Raw genomic sequence first — 24,154 nt, 5'->3', positions numbered from 1 at the left:
TAAACTCGAAATGAGTTCATCGAATGTTGAAGAATTTCAAACGAGTAGTCGGAACATGTAAGGGATGAAAACCGAATTTTTTTAAAAAAAATCGGTGAACAGTAGCAGGCGCGTAGGCACTGCCGAGCGCTACCAAAAGCGCTCGGCAGCGCGCACGCACAGAGCCCCCAAGTTCGTGTCCCTTCAGATTTTTCTAGCATTTTTTAATTTCCTTGGCATTATATGATGATTGTGGTCAGTTACAATGGTCAAGGAAACCTATATGGATGAAAGATCATGTCTTTTCACATGAAAAACATTAAATTCTTGATTTATTGAAAATCAAAGAGACATAATTTTCATTTTGCATATTGTTTTTCTTCCTTCTTCAACAATAGAGAGTTCCATTTATTTTCTTGTTATAGAACATGGATATTTGAGTGCTCATTATCCAAGAGTTGTAGTTGTATGAAAGAAGATTGCCACAAACCTTTAGCACATTGTGAGGGGCAAATTCTTTTTAAGGAGAAAGTGTTCAACACTTGCCTCTATAAGCCATTTTCTCCTATCAAATTTCAATCCCATAAACAACACTTAAATATTAGAGTAGGTCTCTTGTGAAACAGTCTCACAAATCTTTATCTGTGAGACGGGTCAACCCTACATATATTCACAATAAATAATAATACTTTTCGCATAAAAGATAATAATTTTTCATGGATGACCCAGATAAGAGATTCGTCTCACAAAATACGACCCGTGAGACCGTCTCACATAAGTTTTTGCCTAAATATTAGATAATAAGGCCTTTAATTTCTTTTTTAATAATTGAAAGATATATTTTATTTTTAATTAATTTTTTCATTGACAATATTGTGATATTAATTTTGTAGAATATGGATATCCATGATAAGATTTTCTAGAATATTGATATTTATGATAAGATCTCTAAATATTATACTATTAGTTAAAAGAGTTTATTTACGAATAAAAATTTTTGTTTTTATATTTGTGTAGGGCTTTATACAATAAATAAACTATAGGGCAAGTTAAGTCAATAAATAATAGATCATTAATAAAGAGCTCAAGGCAAGACATATTGAATTAGCCAATTAATTCCGAAAAATACTCCCCTTCTACCACAAATTAAAATTTTTGACAAATGTTTCAATTTGATTGCGACAATTAATCATATATTGAAAGCGAAAAAAGAATGAAAGACGTAGAAAAATGTTGATTAATATTTGACGTAATTTTCTCATATAGACAAAGGTCTGTATGCTCAAAAAATATAACTAATGAACTAAGATGCTCATTAGGCTACGCAAATGAAACGAATCATCGATTATTTCGAAACTACATAATTTCATTTTCCACTTTTAGTCCTTGATTCTTGTCCTAATAAGATTTCCCACCATGAGGGTAGAGTTGTGAATTTTTGGATTCAAGGGCAACAATCGTTTAGACCAATGTTTTCATTGCTACAACGAGTGACGACGATATTACCCAATGTTGTATGTATATTGTAACAAATGAAAAATAATCAGAGACTGATTTTCATGAGTTAATGCTCAATCGTGGTTTGTAAATGTGCTACTATTCTTCTAGCAAAACAAGATACTGGGTTAACACATATTGTGAAAGCTCCTTACTAGATGGATGATGTGTGTCATTTTTGCGTTTTTTTTTATTGTGTTATATCAAGTCACATTCATGCATGTTTCGTGAGATTTTGTTTATATTTAGTTATTTTTATTATATGTTTTGTCTTTTATGTGTTTGAGTTGATTTATGAGAAATGTGGTCAATAAAGATGGATTCGGGGACTAAAGTCGAGAAAGGGGCGCTAGAGTGGATGAAAATGTCCACCCCAGCACACAAATTAAGAAAAATGGACCAGAAATTCGAGACAAGCGCACTGGGATGGGGGAAATTGTTCGCACTAACGCGCACAATAATATAAACTTAGAGATTTACATGGGATTCACCGTTGATAAATAATTAAATATGATATCGTATCGAATTAGTTTAACATATCTTTAGAAAATATGTTAATTATTTAAGAAATCTTGTCAAATGTAATGAACATTAGTTCACAACAAGAAAAGTGGGTTTCCGCAGCGTGCAATATGCGCCGCGGAAAGGTATCCGCAGCGTGCATTGCACTCTGCGACGCACACTGTAGCCGTCTTAAGTTTGACACTATTGGCGGCGTGCAATTTACGCTGCGGTTTAGCCTATTAACGGCGTGCAGAGTATGTTGTTGATAGTTAAACTATTGGCATCGTGCATATGTAAGCTGTTAATATAACGTTCTGCGGCGTGCACATATACGCCGTTAATAGTCATAAAACAGAAAAAACTTAGCGACGGTTTACGACAAACCGTCGCAAAATGGCGACGGTTTAAAACCGTTGCTAATTTAGCGACGGTCTTAAAATGTAGCGACAGTGTTATAATTTCGCCACAGTTCAAACACCGTCGCTAAATTTTGCGTAAATTTAAAAAAAAATTACTTTTATAATTTAATTAATTTTTATAAAAATACGATGCAACTATAGTAATATACTCATGATCTAAATTAACAATTAAAAAATTTACCAAAAATTGAAACAAAAACAGATATTTAAATCGAAACTTAAATCATGTTAGGAGAGAAAATTTTAGGTGGTGTGAAAAAAATGCAACGGAGATCGGGAATAAATAGAGAATTTACGATTTTTTAGCGACGGTTTGTTACTAAACGGTCGCCGATGTAAGTCTATAAGCGACGGTTTGTCACCAACCGTCGCCGATTGAATCGGCGACGATTTTTAAAACCGTCGCTAAATGTGGACTTGAAACGGCGACAGTTTGTTCTAAACGGTCGCTAAATGTGTTAATACACCGATCCGCGGCGTGCTTATAATATGCATTCCTTGAATAATACTATTGACGGCGTACGATTAATGTACTCCGTTAATTTCTGAATACGATTTTTTTTAAAAAAAATGATTTACTTTTTGCAACACACATAAACTTGCACGTCGTTAATAATATTATTAACGGCGTGCCTTTATGGTACGCTGTCATTTATATAATTTATTAACATCACACATAAATACAAGCTGAGGATATTACTATCTGTAGCGTGCTTTAATGCACGCCGTCAATAATAATATCTGCAGCGCGCTTTTAATGCACGTCGTTCATAGTATCAAGTTACTATCCGCAGCGTGCTTTTAATGCACGCCGTCCATAGTAATATCCGCAGCGTGCTTTTAATGCACGCCGTTAATAGTATCAAGTGCAACACTATTAACGGCGCACATATAGGTGCACGCCGTGAAAAGTAGTATTCGCAGCGTGCATTTAATGCACGCTGTGGATGACGTGCTGCGGAAAATCATTTTTCTTTTAGTGTCAAATCCATCAAATATAGGGTATTATCTCAACGAGAATTTTCACATAGGCATTGATACAATTTGCGTATTAACACATGGACCGAAACGCTCAATTCTATTACACATGGGTATTAACTCAACGAGAATTTCATGAGATATTTGACACAATTTTCTCTTAAAAAATATCAAACACTGCTTTAATTGGATTTTCATTTCAATTTAAACTTTTATTTAGGAAATAGATTTACAGGTGCTGATTTCACACTACTCCTATAGTTTTTATTAAGGGAAAAAAAATTATCCAAATAAATAAAATATGATTGTCTTATGAATTCGAGAACTTCAAACACACCGCAAGTGAATTTCTTTCACATATCATTCACTCACTTCCATACTTAAAATTACAAACCAATTATTATGGTAATTTACCTTGCTAAATCACTCAAGTTTTTCTTCCATATAATTTACTAGCTTCACATTTGTACATTATTTGCTAAATTTTTTGGCTCGCATTAGTATCATGATGTTTGGAACAATAAAGCAAAAATATAGAAATATTTGCGTGAAATGTCTTTAAACAACAAAAGTTGAAGTAAACAGTCTTCATCATCTAACAAAATTCACAAGATACAAAACACAGTTTACAAAAAAAATTGTTTCTAGGCATATATATGGTATGGCTACAGGACTATACTGAAATTACTACGATACCCTTCGCGAATCGCGACATGGCATGGTAAGGTAAAGAAACTAGTGTGGCTATACAAAACTTGAATACAATCAATGGTAACCCTTTGATCCTCTAGACTGGTAGAGTTCCAACCTCTTCTTGCCTTCATATGCCAAGGTTTCAATTTCTTTGTCTTGCATTAGATTCGCTTGCTTTGTAGCCCATTCCAGCACAATCAGCACGTCATCCTGAGCCAACGTCTCACTATCAGGGACGTGCAATGCGAGGTAACACAGCAACACGAAGGAAGGGACCTGAACCATTTGCTCGCCGAAGTAGATCAACGGGACCAGATGTTTAGTCCCACCCTCACTGATTATTGCCTTGGAGTGATTTATATGTAAGAAGTTGTCACTTGAGGCGAATTTGTTAAGGGCTATGGCCGCCTCACTCGTGACTTCTGGCTCCCTATCATCCAGCAACTTCACTAGTGGGCCGATGAATCTTCTCTCTGTTGCACGAAAAGTTCTTGCCAAGTTTCCTATGGACCTGATGCTGGGAATGAGGAGTTCAGAGTCTGCTTTTTCAATGATTCTTAAGAACTGGTCCACTACAGCTTTGGCAGCAGGTGTAGTAGGTTTAAAGGCAGAACGCCTCAGTTCTGCATCTCGTTCGGCTACTGCTGTGATTTCCATTAGTGCCATTGCTGAATTGTATTGAACTTCTTCAGCCCCTTTCTCCAATAGAACAGCAAAGCAGAGAAGGGCTCTTGATTCGGTTATGCTGCGACAGATGGTTATATTACCGGCACAGAGGTGGCGTAGAGCTCTAGCTGCCATGGCCTTCATCTCTGCCTTTATTGCAGGATCTTCGAATTCCCTTCCCTTGATGCTGTTTCCTGTCAAGGCAAAATGGTGTTTGTGCTGCTGTTGTTGGTTGGTTTTTGAGTTTTTGTGGGTAGGTTTCGTGTTGTTTTCATGAGAATGCTGGGTGGTCTTGCCTTTGGTATTCATGCTCGATTTCATGGCAACTGTGTTTGTAATAAGATTGTGCATATGGCTGGTGCTTTCGTTACCCATCGGGTGCATGATCTGACGTTGAAACTTCTTATCCTCATCTTCGTGCCTAATGCTACTACCATCTCCGTTCTTGGTTGTGTTTGGGTTGGAATTCGCCATCACAACCGTGTGAATCGACATGTTCTGCTTACTGATTAGATACTTGCTATGTTCTTGAATCGTTTCGAAAGCAAGATGGCTAACAAGCAACCGAATCGTGTTGTTCTGCGCGAAATGATCCTGGCATTTGGGATGATGTGCGGCCAATTGAGACACAGCCCAAGCAACCACAACCTGAACACTCATATGTCCTTCTTTGAGGATTTTCGCAAACACCTGACAAACTCCTGAATTCACAATGTGTTCTACGCTTTCCGGATCCCTTCCGAGCAACCCTATGGCTCTAGCTGCATTTTCTTGCCCTTCTTGTCTCCCCTCCTTAGCCAATTTCAGCAATGGAGGCACCCCTCCTTCCTCAACGATCAATTTTCCATACCGATCATTATCCCGCGCCAACGAAACAAGCGATGCCGCAGCATCCGCACGCTCTTCCAACGTACTCGAGCACAAGATCGCAATCTGTTCCCATATCAGGCACAAAATCGGCTCGTTCGCTGCAATCGGCGGGAGTCCTAGATACTCATCATCACGATCATCAGCTGGGGTGGATACACGAAGCAGCCACGAGACATCCCCGATCGAGTTTTCGAGCTGTTGAGAGATTTTTCTAAATGCAGCTGCAGGAATGATGGTGAAGATGCGCCTGAAGCCATTGGCACGACACTTGAAAACGAGGGTAAGAGCCTTGTCAAGTACTTGCTCGGTGTCATCGATGATGCGGCGCGTGGGGCGCTCGTAGAGATCGCTGCTGGCTCGCGCTGCCTGCCTGAGGAGGCCCGCGAGCTTCTCGATCTTGGACTTGATTTCCAGGCAATCTTGGCGAAAGGAGCTGGCGCCGTCGGACCATTTTATCACCTCGTCCGCCAATTGTATCGGCTTCGCGAGGATTTGTTTCACAATGTCCGCCATTTGTCACAGCGGACTCCTCAACAAGAATCCAAAATCACCCTCCGACAAAATGAAGCAAAAACAAGAACAAAGAACCGGCTATCATATAGATCAAACCAGAGATTCTTTTGAAGTCGATGCGTTTCACGTGACAATATAAATTTCTTCTTTAAATACCAACATTTTCCTTGTTAATCAGATCGAGTATCAGAATCACGAACTCCAGCTAAACGGGTGTGGAGGAAATGTAAAGATGGATTCTGGCTTGTGGGTGGACTCTGCATGCGCGGGGTGGTGGGAGACGGAGGCGTGACGGTGGTGGGGAGATATTTAATGGTGAAACGCATACATCTCAGAGTCCTCTGGTTTTAGGTTGTAACAAAAAAGAGTGACTGTTACAACCTTAATTATAGGATACCAATTTGATTGGTCCACAAAATGCATGGGGCCAAAACCTGCGAATCCCTTTGGTATACTTAGTGGGGCTGTTTGCTATTTGCTCAAAATTTTATACAAATTGTTTTTTCTGGAATTTTTTTTAAGCCAATGCTAGTGTGGTTTATAGTCTCTGTGTTAGTTTAAAAAAAAATTTGCCTAAAGTGCATCGAATTATAAGGACTACAGTTTTCATGGGCGTAAAAAAATATCGTTAAAAATGAAGTCATTAAAAAAAATATATGTTACAATGAATAAATTTTAGGTTGGTGTTATTTACACTTTATTTTGTGCTATTGTTAGGATCGGTAATGTGTTTAGATGAGGTGAATAAATACTTTTTAAAAATTTTACGAGCGGTCTTGATAGTGTTAGCTATACAATACCCGTTTTTCTCATTCTAGCGAAACGGTCGGACTAAAAATAGTGCAGAAGAACGTTATGATAATTCATTGATTATTATGTACTCAAATATATAACACCAAAAAGATAAATAAATATTGTAGAGTAAATAACACATAATAGATGGAAGTTCGAAAGCAAAATCCTTCTTCTTTTCTCATTTTTCCGTTTAGGAAGGAATTCACTAAAAGACTTTTGTTTTAAAAATTCTTTGTGAAACTCGCTTCAATGTTAGGTCTTGACCACTATCTAAGTTGAAACTCTTAGAGGGCGTTTGGTAAAGGTGATTAGGTGGGTTTATTTTATTTAACCCACCTAATCACATGTTTGGTACGGATGATTATTTAACCAAGTCTATCCCTCCTATGAATGATTAGGTTATATTAGGTAGGTTAAAATAATACCACCTCACCCCCTAGGATTATTTATCCAACTCTTAATCCTTCCTATTTTCCAATTTTACCCTTCTCCTATATCCAAACTCACCACCACTTCCCACCACGACCGCCGCCACCGACCACCGACCGCCGCCGACCCACCGCCCCCGCCGTCGCCGCCGTCGTCCGTCGGACCGCCGATGCCACTGACTGCCGACGGACCGCCACCGCCGATCGTCACCGTCGTTGCCGCCGCCGGAGTGGAAGAAGGAAAAAAAAGAAAAAAGGGCAATTTTGTCCTTTCATCAAAAAATTCAAAATTATCTTACACTTAAAAATCATACCAAACATAACACCATATATTACATTCCTACAACAATCATTTTCTTTATCATTTACTTACTAATCATTAGTTTATTTTATCCTCCAAACCAAACGCAGCCTTAGTGTCTTTTACAGCAGTTGAGACCCTTAGTCAAACAACAAAGAATGAATTTAAAATTCAAAATATTTTCAACTCCTCGAACTGTCTCTGTCAGAAAACAGTCGATTAGTTGTTTTTCAAGCTCTGGATGATTATAGTAGATGTGATAATATGTTAAAGAAAATTTGTTGAGCAGAATATGATATATGAGAAGTGTGCTCAGAATTATTTAAGTATGCAAGGTTTTTTTTAAAATTATTTGCTTTGAGTGTATATCTTTTTCTCTCTTTCTTTTTAGTAACATTTCATTTGAAAAAGGCCATTCACCAAGCCTTGGTTACTTACATTTGCAATAAACTTGAATTTTAGATGATTCAACCGTTTGTGCCACAACCGGTGCTTTTCATTATTACAAGCAACAAAACATGTAGGAGATGAAAGTCGACTATGATTCCAACTTATTTTGTAAGTGTTTTATTCTCTTAAGCCAATTATCAAAATATCACCATTACTAGACTTTACATTGCAAGCATGTTGGTGAAATTCAACAGAGTTACCATCATCAAATAACTGACTAATGCTAATTAAATTATAGTACAAATTTTCAACCAATAAAACATATTTAATGATGACTTTACCATGAATAATCTTACATCTACCTACGATTTTACCTTTAGAATTATCACCAAATGTGATTTTGGTCCTTTACTGTAGAACCCGTAAATTAGACTACGTATAAGTCATGCATAATTCCTAGTATTTAAATTAAGATGATTTTTTTATTACTGCATGAGTATTTAAATTCTTTTCTTTAAATTTAATCATTTTATGCATTAGTTTAGTTGCTACCTTTTCAGTTAAATAAGTGAGTTCGGACTGGAGTTGGAGTATGGAGATAAAATTCAATATTTAGAAAACATTCTTAAATTTTATTTTAGATAAATAATAAGTTAATTTAATGCAAAAGAATGTTTTAGGAATTATCTAAGTAAATTAAATATTTAGTCATGCATGCAAGATAAGGGTATTCCTTAATTAAATTATTAATTCACTAAAATATTTAATGGGTAGATAAAACTCTAAAGAAATAAAATACAAGATTTATGAAATATTTTCCTCCCATTTTACCATTAATTTTCGGCCACTTTGATTAAAAGATTTGAATTTAATTAACAATTCACCATTTTATTTCTTTCCTTGATCTTTTCTTGGAGATAATTCCTCACCATTTTAAATCCTCATTTAATTAATAATTAAACAATTTCCCTACCCTACTTTACCTAATAAAATCGGCCATCCCCTTTAATTAATTTAAAAAATATTTGACAACCTATTTCTTTAAAATCTTTCCTTACATTTTCTTGTTAGATAATTCCCTAAAATGTATTCTCCACTAATTAATATTTAAGCAATATTCTCCCCTATTTTACAAGGTTAAAATCGGCCCCTCCCTTATTTGAAAAGATTTTTATTAGTTGGACAATCCATTTCTTTATTATCTTTCCTTAATCTTTTTGTAGGTAGATTATTCCCCACCTTTTAAACCACTAACAAATAATTTACTTATGCAATTTTCTCCTTGTTCCTAGACACAATTATCGACCAAGTACATCCTAGAATTACTGTGGGGACCCGAACGCTAATTAAATTCTAATCATCTATTACTATTTATTAAATATAAGCACCTTAGAGTAACTAATTGGTGTCTTGGTCTGTTTTTTAAATTCCCTGAAATACCCCCACTCCACCTCCCCACGTTAGTTCTAACCTAATCAGATTGTATTCTTCCCCCCAACTCCCAAACGAAAGGATACAGTAAAACTCCCCTCCCCTTTCTTCATTTTCCAGACCTAGGTTAAATCCCTTTCGCAACCATAAAAATTCTACTAAAATATCTGAAATGATACACACAATTGCCGTGTGAAGAACAACAAAAACACCAGGTCGTTGAATACATCGAAAATCCGATCAGTTTTTGGAAAATTTGGAACAGGTATCTTATTTGGTTTGCCTTATTTTTTAGCCAATGTTTTGAATTTAATCTTATTACTTTGAATCTCACTACACGGTAGCATCTAAGGATTTATCCATTCTGTTTCGTCATTTGGGCACGGATATTGTCATCTCAAATTGTCGTTCAACTACACTCCGCGCGCCTCCAGCTTTCTCTGTTTTCTCTCCTTCGAAAGTTATCATCTCTGAAAATTTGATCGATCTTCAATCCCACTTCAAACCCATCAAATTTCTGGCGGTTTGATGTTTTCCCTATATTCTGTAATGTTTTTGGAGGATTTTGGAGGACCTGTACATGAGATAAATCTGTACATATTACTATCCAAAACATAGTAATTTGAGGTAACCCTTCAAATTTTTGGAGGTTATAATGGTATTCCTTAATTATTTCTTTCCAAAATTTTCTTTTTATCGTTTGTAATTTACCGTCACGGGAAGAAAAAATAAACATTTTTTGTTAGGCGCATGCGCTGTGGTGGGAAAGGATAAAGAGGCAAAGCAAATTAAGAAGGTGAAACAATTGCAATTGACATATACATACATAGAGAATTAGTCCACTAACAGTTATTTTAGCTAGATTGACGGTACTTAACGGCTTGCAAATGTCTTCTTCTTTCATATTAGTTGTTGTACCTAATTGCTTACATTATAATCCTGTGAATTTGTGCTTCCATTAGGCTTTGTTTGGGAGAAATGTATCTTTTGTGTTTATGTTGCAGGAAGATATTTATGGTAAGATGCCAAAGCACGTGCTTCTTCGTCTGATGAACATTGTTGGCCACTTAATGCAGCTTAGGACGCTAAAGGTGTCCTTTTAGTAAAAATTGATCAATAGTCTTGCGTTTTTATATTTTACTGCTCCCCCCTTTCTTCATTGGTATCAATAGCAATGATACTGAAGATTCGGAGATCTCATGATTTTGCTATCTTGGCTATAAAGATTGCAATGTACTGACAGTATGTGGCTATTGTCAAATTTCTTCAAGAGGAGCACTTCATTAACGGGCTAGAAGCATTTAAACTTAGAGAAAGTTATAAAGAGCTTTATCTTATCGGTTAGCTCAACAACCAATGTCTCAGAATACAACAATTGTATTGGTGACAGAGTTCGTGACTTGAATTCTGAGTCAGCTGTATTCTATTTTATTAAACATCTTTTTATAATGTACCTATGAAAAAAATGTAGATTAGCGCAATAGACCATACAGGGACATGGGCTGTTGCTGCTTTGGTGCCTCAACTTTGCACCAGAAGAAACAGAACAAAAATGCTCATCATATGATGGAAGACCAAGAAGGTTTGTGCTTCATAATTCAATCTACATTCTTTGTGGTGTTCACTGTAGAACCACTAGACATGTGTAATGCATATATTTATATATTTTTTATTAGCCGAGATGATATTATGGCTTCAAAAGAATATTATTTTTTATGAACAAAACAAATATCATGTAAGGTAGCAAATTGAGTTTGACAGATTTATTTAAACTTTGGAATTCACTGCCTCTCATGATTCAAACACAAAATATTTTGGTGTGATGATGGCTAAGTGTAATGAATGTTTAATATATTAGCTCCATATATTCATGACACACGCAACGCGTGTGCCTCGGTGGCTAGTTCTTAGAATTAATCAATCAATTATGATGAACAGGGTCTAAATTTTTTTTTTTTTAAAATACAAAGCGGAAACGTACTGTAAATCAATCTAATTTACATATTAAAGTTAAAGTACAAGTCTAGTACTTAATACATTCCTATTAAACTAGATTTCAATTACTAAAGATCAAGTACTGAATCCTAGTCTATTTCTGAGCCCGGATCTCCACGCTATCTAGTCCAGCCTCTTTCTCTTCTTGACCCTGATCTTGCCCCACCTGTTGTCATGCACACATACAAACAAGACAGCAGCCGGATAACTCCGGTGAGAATTATAATCCCAGTATAAATCAACGAAACATGCAATCATATAAACACATATAAAGCATGTAAAAGATAACAACAATATGTATCAAAATCTGAAACATAATCCATATCAGACTGTCAACAATGCTCGTAACTGTACAATTCAGACTAGACTCAATCCTAGTTTAGGGATCCTGGTTTCCAGATGTGGTATTCCTATATCGACCAACAGTAATAGAAATGACTCCTGTTCTATCCACGTCGATATAACTAAAACACCCAAATGTAAAGATGTTGGTATTCCTATATCGATCAACAGTAATAGAAAAGACTCCAGTTCTATTCTAGTCGATATAACCAAACATCTAGTGTCCTGACCTAACCGTCATAGACTATGGTCCTATTGCCAATACACTATCTTGTGACATCGTGCAATGTAACCGTGGCTAACCCGCCACTATCAGGTACTTCTGTCACAAGATTACTCGTCTAATGTGTGCTCCTATAACTCCAAAGAACATGTATTTAATCAAATAATTAAACACAATGATAGAACATAATAATAAGTATGTGATTTAGGGAAACTCAAGTACATCATACTTGAGTCGATGTCCCAATACCACATTGACTTATACATTTATCTTCTCGGTCTGACGAAGATGAAGTCCCGACTTCAACTCTGTCCATACCCAATCTGATAATGACAATCGAATAGATACAATAACAGTATATAACTCAGTTCAAAACCTGTTCTGATCAATACTCAAATCAAAACATAATCTGATCAATGCCAATCGACATATGGTATCACAATACAATCTCAACCAATACCAAATCTGATCAATATCAATTTACGGATGTTTCGACGGCATAATAATATAATCTCGATAACTCCGGGAGTCCCAACATCACAGATATAATAATCCGGCCCATAATCAATATCAATACAAAATATCATGTCACTTCTGCGCAGTCTCGCAATATCGGTAATACAATCTCAGTATATATGAATCAACAGCTTATCTGATTCAAGTCTGAATAATATCAATATACGCAGTGATACAGTATAAATCAGATATCAATTCAAATACCACATAACCAATAATACCATAAGTCTGATATCAATTTGGTATAATTACAATCGAATCACCTCTGAAAATTCATAAAAATTCCATACACAGTTTGTTTTTCAATCTGACTTCAGATATACGATGTCTACTGTATCAGAAACACCATATATGATTCCTATTCAATTCTGACAATATCATAATTTCAAATCATGTCTAAACATAACAAAACTTACGTCCAGTTGTAGCTTTCGTCGCTAGAAACTCGGTGCTGTAGTAGGATTCAAAATAGACGGGCGGATTGCTCGAACTTAAATCTCCTATGAAGCTTCCCTCAGTTTTTCCTCTCTCGTTTCTGAGGAACGAATTTCTTGTATATACAAACATATATATATATATATACACGTCGCACATAAAGTGGCAAGTGGCTTGTTCTTGTTCTGCATGTCGCGCGCATATGCGCGCTCAAGCGCCGCGCATATGCACCGAGAGTGTTATGCGAATATCTATCATCTCGCGCATATGCGCGTCCTCTCCTCGAGCATATGCGCGAGACTTATTGTCTCGGCATCTCCACTTCACGCATATGCGCGCCCTACGCGGCGCATATGCGCGAGGTCCTCTGGACATTTTCATTGGCTACTGGACACTGTTAGAGTAGGTGCCCGTCGAGCCAAGTGTTGGCCGAGGGTTCATGATTAAACTCTATGTATAAACAGTCTTTATTTTAATAATATTTGAATTTATCGTTTTAGCACTTCTTTATCTGTATACACATGCTAGTTGCATAGATAAAGCCCTTGAATATACAAATAGTAGAAAGAATATGAGATGCTCATATGATGAGTATCATTAAACTCATATTTGTAATACTGTATATTCTAAACGGTTCTTAGTCGATTCAGCCGCCACTAAGAAGGATATAGGTCGCTCGAGTTCGAGACTAGTATCTGCGATGTGAGTACCATGTTTCATTGGTAGGGGACATTGTGATGTTCGAACATGCAGATAGGTGCTCCTTGTAGAGTGCACTGAACAACCCTCCATAAAAGGACTTTCCAAGTGGTTCTCACTTATCGAGTGGAAAAGTCCTAGTTTATGTTGTACACCATTAGTTCTTATGACCCGGGACAACATTGAGACTCTATGTGCTAGAATTACACTTTGACTTGTTTACCGACTCTCATGGGGTTATCAGGTGGCAAGGTTGGGTGTTCTGTCGAAACATATAGGAGTCGATGGATTGTAGTCGGGGATTCACCGCTTACCTTCGGGTATGGATATCCTATGTGTTATCATGTGTATGTAGGTTGAAATATCTGATCAGAGTATGGTGGTAATTATGAAAGGGGTTTCATAGATTACACCATCGATGCAACTACGACATGACACATAGTATCGATTCATTGACAACTCTCGATAAACCAATGGTTGTCGAATCGGTCGGGATATTTGAGTTGAAGGGACTGTACTGTACGCTAACCATAATTGAATGGACGTTCTTGCAGGCACTATCATTTGATACCTAGGGAATCATGTAAGCGATGTTGCTAGGCGTTTAACATGATTGGTTGGGTACTATCAGACTTGAGTTCTGACATTCTTGTTGTAACGTCCTGAAAAATTTGAAGGTCTACGTAAACCACATGTATGCAAGTTATTAAATTTATTTGGTATTTTATTAATTTATTTTAAAGCATTAAATACATGTATATTTCATAAATTATGGGTTTAATTATTTTTATGCATTTTATGCATTATTATTGCATAATAGAATTTATTTCATGAAATTTTAAAGGTTCATGCATTAAAGATTTTTAAGTTGCATTTCGCGCTCGAACGAGGAATGGAGACCGGGAAATTTTCAAGAAAATTATTTTATTACATGATTAATTTTTATTAATTAATATAAAATATTTTAAAGGTATTTTTCAAGAATTGTGATTTATTGGGTATTTTTACCCGCAAGATTTTAATTTTTAACGGTACGTAATTTTTATGGAATCGGGGGACTTTTTGAGGGTTTGGCTAATATTTTCACAAACATTCCAATACAAAATATTTTTCGGGAGTGTGTTTAGATTTAATGGGCCTATTTTTAAGCTTGTTGGACTTAAAATAAATTTTTAACTTTTAATTAGTAAATTAATGCCCATTAGCTAATTGTTAACTACTTAATTACTACTTAAATCCTAAACCTATCATTCCCCACCCCACCAACCGACACCCTCACTCCCACCAGCCTTTATTCTCGGAAAAAAAAAACACCAACCGACACTTCCCCTCAGCTATTTATCTCGGATTCTTCCCCCAGCAGCTGAATTGTATCGGTTTTGCCTTGTTCTTGCATCCAAGGCTCTCCGGCGCTCCTCTCTTCATTCTTCTCGAGTTCTTACATCTTAAGGCACGCCATGTACCATTATTTCTGCATCACGCATGTTATATATTGCTGATATGTGTAATATTTTAGTAAGGAATGCTCGATCTAGCGTACAGCATGAAGTTTCATTCGGTTTTTCTCATGTCATATATGCTTTCATTGTTTAACCACTCACGTTTTCGGTAAGCTGTGCAAGGGGCTGCTGTGATGTGTTGATTAAGAGGCTGAGAATAGTGTCAAGATAGGTTTGTAGGAGCAACACAGTTCGTGGTTGCTGTGAATGGAAATTTCGAGGTGCTCGGCATGGTAAGATCAAAGGCGTTGGGGTGTGCTGCGATGCATGGGCTCGAACCAAGCTGTGTTTCAGACCCTGTAGAGTCTAGTAAGATGTTAGGAAGGAGCCATGAGTGTATGGTTGAGGAGGAGGCTCGATCCTTGGAAGCATAGCTTGAAACGAGATGGAGGTGTTGGATTTCGGTTGGTATCTGCACGTGCTGGTGCAGCAGCTTTTAGTGTAGGTTTGGCTTAGTTTAGAAGGGTCATTAGAGTCCTAATGGTGAGCTTAAAGGCTGGACAGGAGGTGGTAGAAGGAGGGACCGAATTGTTTAAGAGTTGGGACCATGTGATTGCATTATGTTTGTAGAAATGGGAATAGCCGAGGATGATGTCCAGCAGCTTTGTGGACCTTTAGGAAATATTTAAGGGTTGGGTCTTGATGTTTTAGGACCTTTTAAGAGTTTTTAAGGTATGGTAAAAAGTTGGGAAAGTTTTGGTTAAGTTTCGGTTCGATTCGGGTTAAAACCGAGACCTCGGTTTAAGTTTTAAAACAAATTGGTTAAGTTGTGAATTTGGCTCGAGTTTACGCCTAGAAATGATTTTAAATATTTTTGGGACATTTTTAGGAGTTTAGTAAGTTTTGGATCAAAATAATGAGTTTTGTATTTATCCGGGATTTAATCGTCACACGAAACCTTAATTAAGGGATTAATGGAAACTTCTAGATTTAAGATTAATAAAATTATTGGAAATTATATTTAAGCTCAAATATTTATTAGAAGTCTAAGTTTTTAATTTGGGAATTTTATGCTAAGGTTTGGTTTAATTCGGGATTAAAATGCATTAATAGGTTATATTTAAAGATTAATTTAAAAGTCATAGATTTAAGCCAAATAAAAATATGAGAAAGTTCTTGTAAGCTTAAATAATTATTTGGAACATGTTAGAGTCAATGGAATTAAAAAAAAATGTCAAAGATGTGAAATTTTACGTCTATGGGCAAAATGGTAATTTTTGGATTTCCAGGGGCAAAATGGTCATTTTGCATTTGGGGTTAGATGTTGGTCCTGGCAGCGCCCTGAGCACAAATTTATGATATTTTAAATGTTCACGCATGATTCACGATTTTTAAGATTTTATAAAAATATACGTTGCATGCTTGAATTTAAAGGAAATTGCATTTATATATGAATTTTATAAGTGATGAAAATGATAATGTTTTGAATGACGGGAATTAGTTGTGGCTATCGAAGTATATGTAAATGTTTAAGACGTATATGTAAATGTTGATGATGAGGCCTAGGCACAGTGGATGAGTGATCCTGTCACTGATTTCCGACAGCCGCCGGGTACCGCGGTTCTATGTATGATGGATCCATCGTAAATGATGTACGATAGTCACCTCTAATTAACTGAATTCACCAATGATAAATGATGAAAGATGAATGATGAACGATCAATGATGAACGATAAATGAATGATGAATGATGAACGATGAACGATAAATGATAACGATGAACGATGAATGATGATTGACGATGAGCTGTTTTGACACGTCATGATTTTACACGACACGTTTATGTTACGCTTTTAAAGTTCATGAAAGGTATGTTGAGTATGGTATTTTTCACTGCTGTGTGCTATGTATATGTATTTGCTATTAACGGTGCAGGTGTGTTGAGTCTTTAGACTCACTAGGCGTGTGTGATGTAGGTGAGCTTCATGATGAGGAGACTTGAGATGCCGAACTCTGAGTAGGCAGACCTGGTGCGGTGACATGACCCGAGGACCACATGTTTTCCGCAATATGATTTAAGAGATTGAGAGGAGATAAACATTTTCTTACGATGATGAATTTAAGATTTTTACTTATTTATGTTTACGTATGATTTTGAATGAGTTTGACTATTTTAAACTGCGCTATTTTTATTGTCAAGTATTTAATATCATTTATAAATGTTATTTCGAAAATTCAAGATTTTATTAAAAAAAATTTCCAGTAGAATTTTAAAAATGAGTGAGACGTTTCACTTGTTATCAAGGAGTTGATAAGTAAGAATGGAGCAATTGGGGTATGCTCATATAAGGACATGTTTAGTGCGAATCACATGGAGATGTGAACCCACGGCTAGTTGTATCAATGAACCATTGAGAGCCACACAAGTGCTAGCTTTCTAGATCCCGTTGAGAAGTAAAATAGTTCAATGTGTTAAACGGCTTATAAATGAGTTTATAAGCGTAAAGAAAAATAGAAGTAGGACTTCTATGAGAGAAATGTAGCTTTTAATTTATGAATGTGTTCCTAAATTAAAAAAAGGCCAAGTGAATAATGTATTTGAAAATTGTGATTTTCATAAACATTATTATGGACTAAATTAAATTAATTCAAGTGTTGAATTAATTAAATAATAGTGGGCCTAGTAGAGTTCAAATAATTAAATTAATTCAAGTGTTGAATTAATTAAATAACATTGGGCCTTGTAGAGCCCAATTGGAAATAATTATTTAACTAGTGGACTTGAGTAAAATCAAGTAAAGTCTAATTGGGCTCAAATATGTTTGAGACAATTAAAAAGTCCATGGGCCCTTTGTAAATGTTACAAACCCACTAGGGTTTGCATGCTTGGGAGGTGAAGAGTTGTGAATACTTTTGAATAAAATATTGCATGGCATGCAACTTTTGCTTTTTGCTTTTTCAACACCAAGACACAACATTCACTCCCATTCTAGCATCTCTCTTGGCCGAAATTTGTGGGGAAATTCTCTCAAATTTTTCTCTCCATTTTGTTCTTCAATTTTTGAAGAAAAATACACACTTCTCTTTGAAAATCCTTTTGTTTTTCTAGTGCAAAATAAGAGGGGATCTTCTTAGCAAGTGGTGGGCCTAATTTTGAGCAAGGTGTGCTCAAGGAAAGCTTGTAGAAGTTCATACTTTGAAGAGCTAAAGTGTTTACACTTTAGTTGGAGTCATCATCAACCTCAAGAGGTTGATAGGTAACGATTTTCTCAACACCTTATGTATGAAAGTTGAGATTTTTGTATATGCTACACTAGTACTAAGGTGGCCGAAATATTTTATGTGTTTTTCGAAAATTTTTGCTTCCGTTGTGCATTTCGGTCACCTAAATCGATCCCTTTCAAGTGGTGTCATGAGCTAAGGGTACTAGTTTTTGTAGCATATACATGATATTATATTGAGATCGATTTCTAACCGCATGAGAAATAATTTTGCAACAAAACCGAGGCTAATTTTTGGGGAAGTTTCGGGCAGCTTGTTGCTGCCCGAGGGGCTGCCCGTTTCGGGCAGCAAGGGCAGCCCAAGGGGCTGCCCGAACAGCCCCTAATTTAAAATTAAAAAAATTTTGTTGCCGGAATCCGGCGACGGAGCTCCGACGACGGAGCTCCGGCGACGGCGATGACGACTAGGGTTTCCAAATGTGTTTTGAATTATAAAAGTGTCATGGGCCTTGAGTTGTTGGGCCATTGGATGGCTAACATATTTGAAAATTTTAAATGGGCCAAAATGTTTTTGGTGAAAAATAAGTTTTTAGGCCCTAAAGTTTAAAATTACAAAAGTTGCAAATTTTTCTCATAAAATAAATAATTGAAGTTGGACTTTAATTATTTATAGTAAATTGTGATTTATAAGAAATTCGTTTATAAATAAATTAATTGGAAATTAGACAAAGGTGTTTGTATACTTTGTTAATTTAGTTTATAATCGTGGTGGTTAGTGATTGAATCAAGATATATAATATTAGATCAATTAATTATTGTGATAATTAATTGATGGTGTATGATATGTGATATTATGCATGAAGGATGATCAAAAGTCCAAGCCCAATTTGCTAGGTGTATGCTAGGATATTTTGTGTTGAATGATTGTAATAATTATCAAATTTAAAGTGGGCTTGGTTTATGGCCTGTTCCCACCCCCATGAGATGTATCCCTATTTGCCATGAATATTTATTTGTAAATATTAGTATAGTGGAAGATCAAGGTTGGAAGATGGTGGCCATGATGATCATGAAGATCGAAGACATGTAAATATTGGAAGCTAATGTAATAGTTGCATTTGTATCCCATGCATTTTCTTAGGATTGGACCTAGGCCCGTGTTTAGCTCACACGGGCCGTTAGTATTGGGGAGATTGATCATCCTTGTTTGTTTACTATTTATAATATATGCATGTTATGTTATAAATAATGAGTATGTGCGTTATTATTATGATAATAACAAATTTGCATGAATCCGGCAAACATACGATCAAACATGGCGATCTTTTAAATAAAATTAATGATGAGACCTTTCAAAATTAAAAAACCCTCATTTTATATAAGATTTAAAATTAATATCAAGCCCGAAAAGGAGAATTATAAATTTTTTTATAATTTCCATGTCTTCCATCGACAATGGGTGCATGATGAACGCTACCCGTGCTCGGGGCTCAGGTCATATTATTGGGGGGGCACTGGGTGCCGGAAAGCTGTGACATCCATTGACATGGTGATGTGAACTACGTGGAACGCCCATGATTTCGGCTCATATTATTGAGGGAACTCACAGCGACCGTCCGTTAAGGTTCAACATCGATGGGTAAGGCTTGACACGTAAAGATGAACGACGTCATATTATTGGGTCCTAATCAAACGTGAGACAAAATTTTACGTAAGGGTTACATTGTGATGCAATTGGAAACTACTTTTTAGGAATTATGATTGGCTGATATTATTCGGGATCAAAATTCGCTAATTGGACCTTACGTACCTACTGAGGAAAGGAGTTTCCCGTTTTCACTAGAGGGTAGTGAAAATGTCAAAACAGTGGGAGCAAAAATTTATAAAGTTAAAGTCCAAACTTTATATCTTATTAAATATTTTAAAATAGTCATTAACATTTATCTGTTTTACTTTTCAGTACAAAATTTGACAATGTCTTCGATTCGCAACCCGCTATCCGCTATACTCGAAAAACATGTGTTAACCGGGCCTAACTATCTCACTTGGCTAAGAAATCTGAAAATCGTCCTAAACTCGGAAAAGATTGCATATACACTGACTGAGTCGCCCCCTGCTGAGGCTCCGACTAGCTGCACTCCTGAGGAATTGCAGACCTACAAGGATTGGAGTGACCATGACTTGAAGGCTAGGTGTTACATGCAGGCTTCTATGAAAGATGAGCTGCAGAGGCGTTTTGAGGATGTAAAGAATGCTGCTGACATTCATATGCACCTCAAGGAGCTCTTTGGTGAGCAGAATCGGCCTCTTAGGCATGCTACCGTCAAGGAGCTGATCACTATGCACATGCGAGATGGGGCCTCGGTCCATGAGCATGGCCTCAAGATGATCTTGACTTCGGAGTTGACCACTGACGTGTTGCTCTTATCGCTGCCTAGCTCATTTGATCTTTTTGTGGTGAACTTCAATATGAACAAGATGGAGCCGACCCTTGAGGAGTTGGTGAACATGCTTGTGACCTTTGAGTCTACCATCAAGGAAGAGAAGCCGGTTCTTTTTGTGGGCTCTTCATCTGGTACGAAGACCGGTCCACCTGGGAAGGGAAAGAAGCGTTCTTTCCAACGTCCCAAGAAGAGCGTGCCCTTGAAGAGGCAGACTCCAGGTCCCGTAGTGGCAGCCACACCAGTGAAGGCTGACAAGACTGTTGACATCTGTCATCACTGCAAGAAGCCTGGACATTGGAGGCGTAATTGCAGGGAATATCTTTCCCAGAAGAGTTCTGGAAACGGTATGTTCTATATCGAAGTAAACATTTCAATTAACTCTACTTCTTGGGTATTGGATACCGGCTGTGGCTCACATCTCTGTAATGATTTGCAGGTGATGGGAAGAAGTAGGAGGCTCAGGGAAGGTGAGACCTTCTTGAGGATGGGCAATGGGGCAAGGATTGCTGCCAAAGCTGTTGGAGATGTTACTTTACTTTTGAACAATGATTTTAAGTTAATGTTAAGAGACGTTTTATTTGTACCTGAGTTGGTGAAAAACATTATTTCCATTTCTATGTTAGATAAAGATGGATTTTCTTGTTTATTTAGCAAAGGCGTTTGCAATATTTACAAGAATGAATGTTTAATTTGTATTGGAGAACTTGAAAATGATCTCTACACCTTAAAATTGAAAGATATTCCACTTAAAAATGTCCAAGCTATTACAATAACAAACAAGCGCAAACAAGATACTCTAAATTCTGCAGAATTATGGCATGCTCGATTAGGACATATTTCCCTAAGAAGAATGAACAAGTTAGTGGGAGTAGGCATGTTTGATATGTCTGATATTAATGCTCTCACGACTTGTGAATCCTGTCTGAAAGGAAAGATTACCAAAATTCCCTTTAAGGGCCATGTGGAGCGAGCCAAAGGGTTATTGGATTTGATCCATACCGATGTGTGCAGTCCGCTTAGCATCACCACTAAAAATGGACATGCCTACTTCATCACCTTTACCGATGACTTTTCGAGGTATGGGTATGTGTATTTGATGAAATACAAGTCTGAAGCCTTTGAAAGGTTCAAAGAATTCAGAAGGGAAGTAGAGAAGCAATTGGGACGAAGTATCAAGACACTTCGATCGGATTGAGGTGGTGAGTACTTGAGTGCCGAGTTCCAAGAGTATCTTAGGGAGAATGGGATTCTCTCGCAGCGGACTCCGCCCGCTACACCAAAATTGAATGGTGTTTCGGAGCGTCGTAACCGGACTTTGATGGACATGGTTCGGTCTATGATGGGGTTCACGGAGTTGCCGCCATCCTTTTGGGGATATGCGCTTGAGACAGCGGCACTGTTGTTGAACAATTTCCATTCAAAGGCAGTTGACAAGACACCATATGAGATATGGATGGGTAAACCACCCAAATATTCTTATCTTAGAATATGGGGGTGCCCTGCTTATGTGAAGCAGGTAGTAGTAGATAAATTGGATAGTCGATCCATTTTATGTTACTTTGTGGGATATCCAAAGAATTCTGTTGGATACTACTTCTATCATCCCCAAGAAACAAAGGTGTTTGTTTCTAGGAATGCAACCTTTTTAGAAAAAGAATTTCTATTAGATAGAAAAGGCGAGATGATAGAACTCGAAGAGGTTCGAGAGACACCCACTGTAACGTACCGTACTTTTATCATTCAAAAATTGCGGAAAAATTTAAAATTTTCTTTACTAAATGTAAACATCCATACGGTAGTCACTCAACGTTCATAAATAGTTTTGAAATCATTCGCCATCAATAAAATTTGTTTAAAGAAAGGTTATCTCGAAATGTCTCACATCCAATCATAAAAATTCAGAGTATTTTAAACTGTGCTTAAAAACATAAACTTGCGGTCCTCGGGTTTAGCCTGCCGCTCAATCCAAGCCTGCCCCTTGGTCGCCACCTCCTGTCTCCTCCTCAACGTACTCACCTGCATCGATCAAGTCTAGTGAGTCTAAAGACTCAACACGTATAAACTGAAATAACGAATACTACAATAATAAAAATCGCATGCATCTTTAAAATAGAACGTACATAACTTGAAACTGGAACTTTAATAATAAACTTAAACTTGAATTAAACTTGAACTTGAACATGCATACTATGACGTGCGAAGAACATAAATTTTTCTTAAACATGCTTTCATACTTCAACATACTAAACTTCATCATTTGCGTAGAGGATGTTTCGAAGCAAGTGACCTTTAACTTAATAAATGCCTGATTAGACACACCACAGTACTGGGCTGACAGGGACGTATCCACTGCCACATACATGAGATCCCCGTTCATCATTTAATGGGCCGGTTGGTCCCCGTTCATCATTTAACGCTTTCCAACCACGATCTAACCCGTTCATCATTTAACGGGGTGGAGAGGTCCTCGGCCACGTTCGCCGACTTCCAAACCCATTCACTTTTTGGTCACGATATATTTAGCATACCTCAAAAACTTCAAATATTTTCTTTACACGTCATACATACTTACTTGGCGTTGAGGGATTCGTTGGACGTCGATCGGGGCCATTGCTACACATACTAACATGAAGTTCCATTCTTAACTTGCATAACTTAGCCGTAGAATCATGCTCACTTTCAAGTTAAATAAATTCTTAGGACATTCTAAAATTTTCCTTGACTCGACCTTGATAATCCTTGCACTAAAACATGACATCCAACTTCGAAAACAACTTTCCAATCTTTCCCAAACAGTGAGTACACGGACCCCTATCATGGGTCCGTGTACGGGTCCGTCTACCTACTGTGAAGGAAGAGCTCGGGAAGAAAAGGGGGCACGGACCCCGTGCTTAGATCCGGGTGGAGGTCCGTGTCCGTGCGCTGGAAAAATGTCTCGAAGAAATGGGAAGGCACGGACCCCGTGCCTACATTCGTATGGGGGTCCGTGTCCGTGCGCATTTTTGACACCGTGAAGAAAACAAAGGCACGGACCCCGTGTCATGGTCCGTGTAGACCTCCGTGTACCTACGCGACTTAGAAACTCACGAAAAGTCTGAACCTGTTGTGCTTAACTCCCTCAACTCGGTGTACAACCCAATAATCAACATCACGAGCTCATCTTAGGCTACTAAATCAATGACTCGAACCAATACAACTGTCCCAAAACAACCATACATCACAATCAACCCAACAAAACCCGTGAACAAGACTTTTTGACACAAGACGGTTTTATACGACATTCAATCTCCCAAGCACCTAACGACAAGAAACGATGCTTCAATAAACATCCCGACATCATAAATAATATACCTATATGCAGCAATGATCACCCGTC

At 37.2% G+C, this 24,154-nt stretch overlaps 1 protein-coding gene across 1 annotated transcript; it reads right to left on the bottom strand.

Moving 5' to 3' along the window:
- Positions 1 to 3,969: 3,969 nt before the first annotated feature.
- Positions 3,970 to 6,464, bottom strand: LOC140803231 (uncharacterized). Its single transcript, XM_073158978.1, has one exon. The coding sequence runs from the start codon at positions 6,117 to 6,119 to the stop codon at positions 4,143 to 4,145; it is 1,977 nt and encodes a 658-aa protein (XP_073015079.1). The 5' UTR covers positions 6,120 to 6,464; the 3' UTR covers positions 3,970 to 4,142.
- Between the last annotated feature and the right edge of the window lie 17,690 nt (positions 6,465 to 24,154).

The sequence above is a fragment of the Primulina eburnea genome, chromosome 10 (assembly GCF_022965805.1).
Source record: "Primulina eburnea isolate SZY01 chromosome 10, ASM2296580v1, whole genome shotgun sequence".
NCBI classification, from domain to species: Eukaryota; Viridiplantae; Streptophyta; class Magnoliopsida; order Lamiales; family Gesneriaceae; genus Primulina; species Primulina eburnea.
Note: the sequence above shows the minus strand (reverse complement) of the source record. Positions and strands in the feature narration are given on the sequence as shown.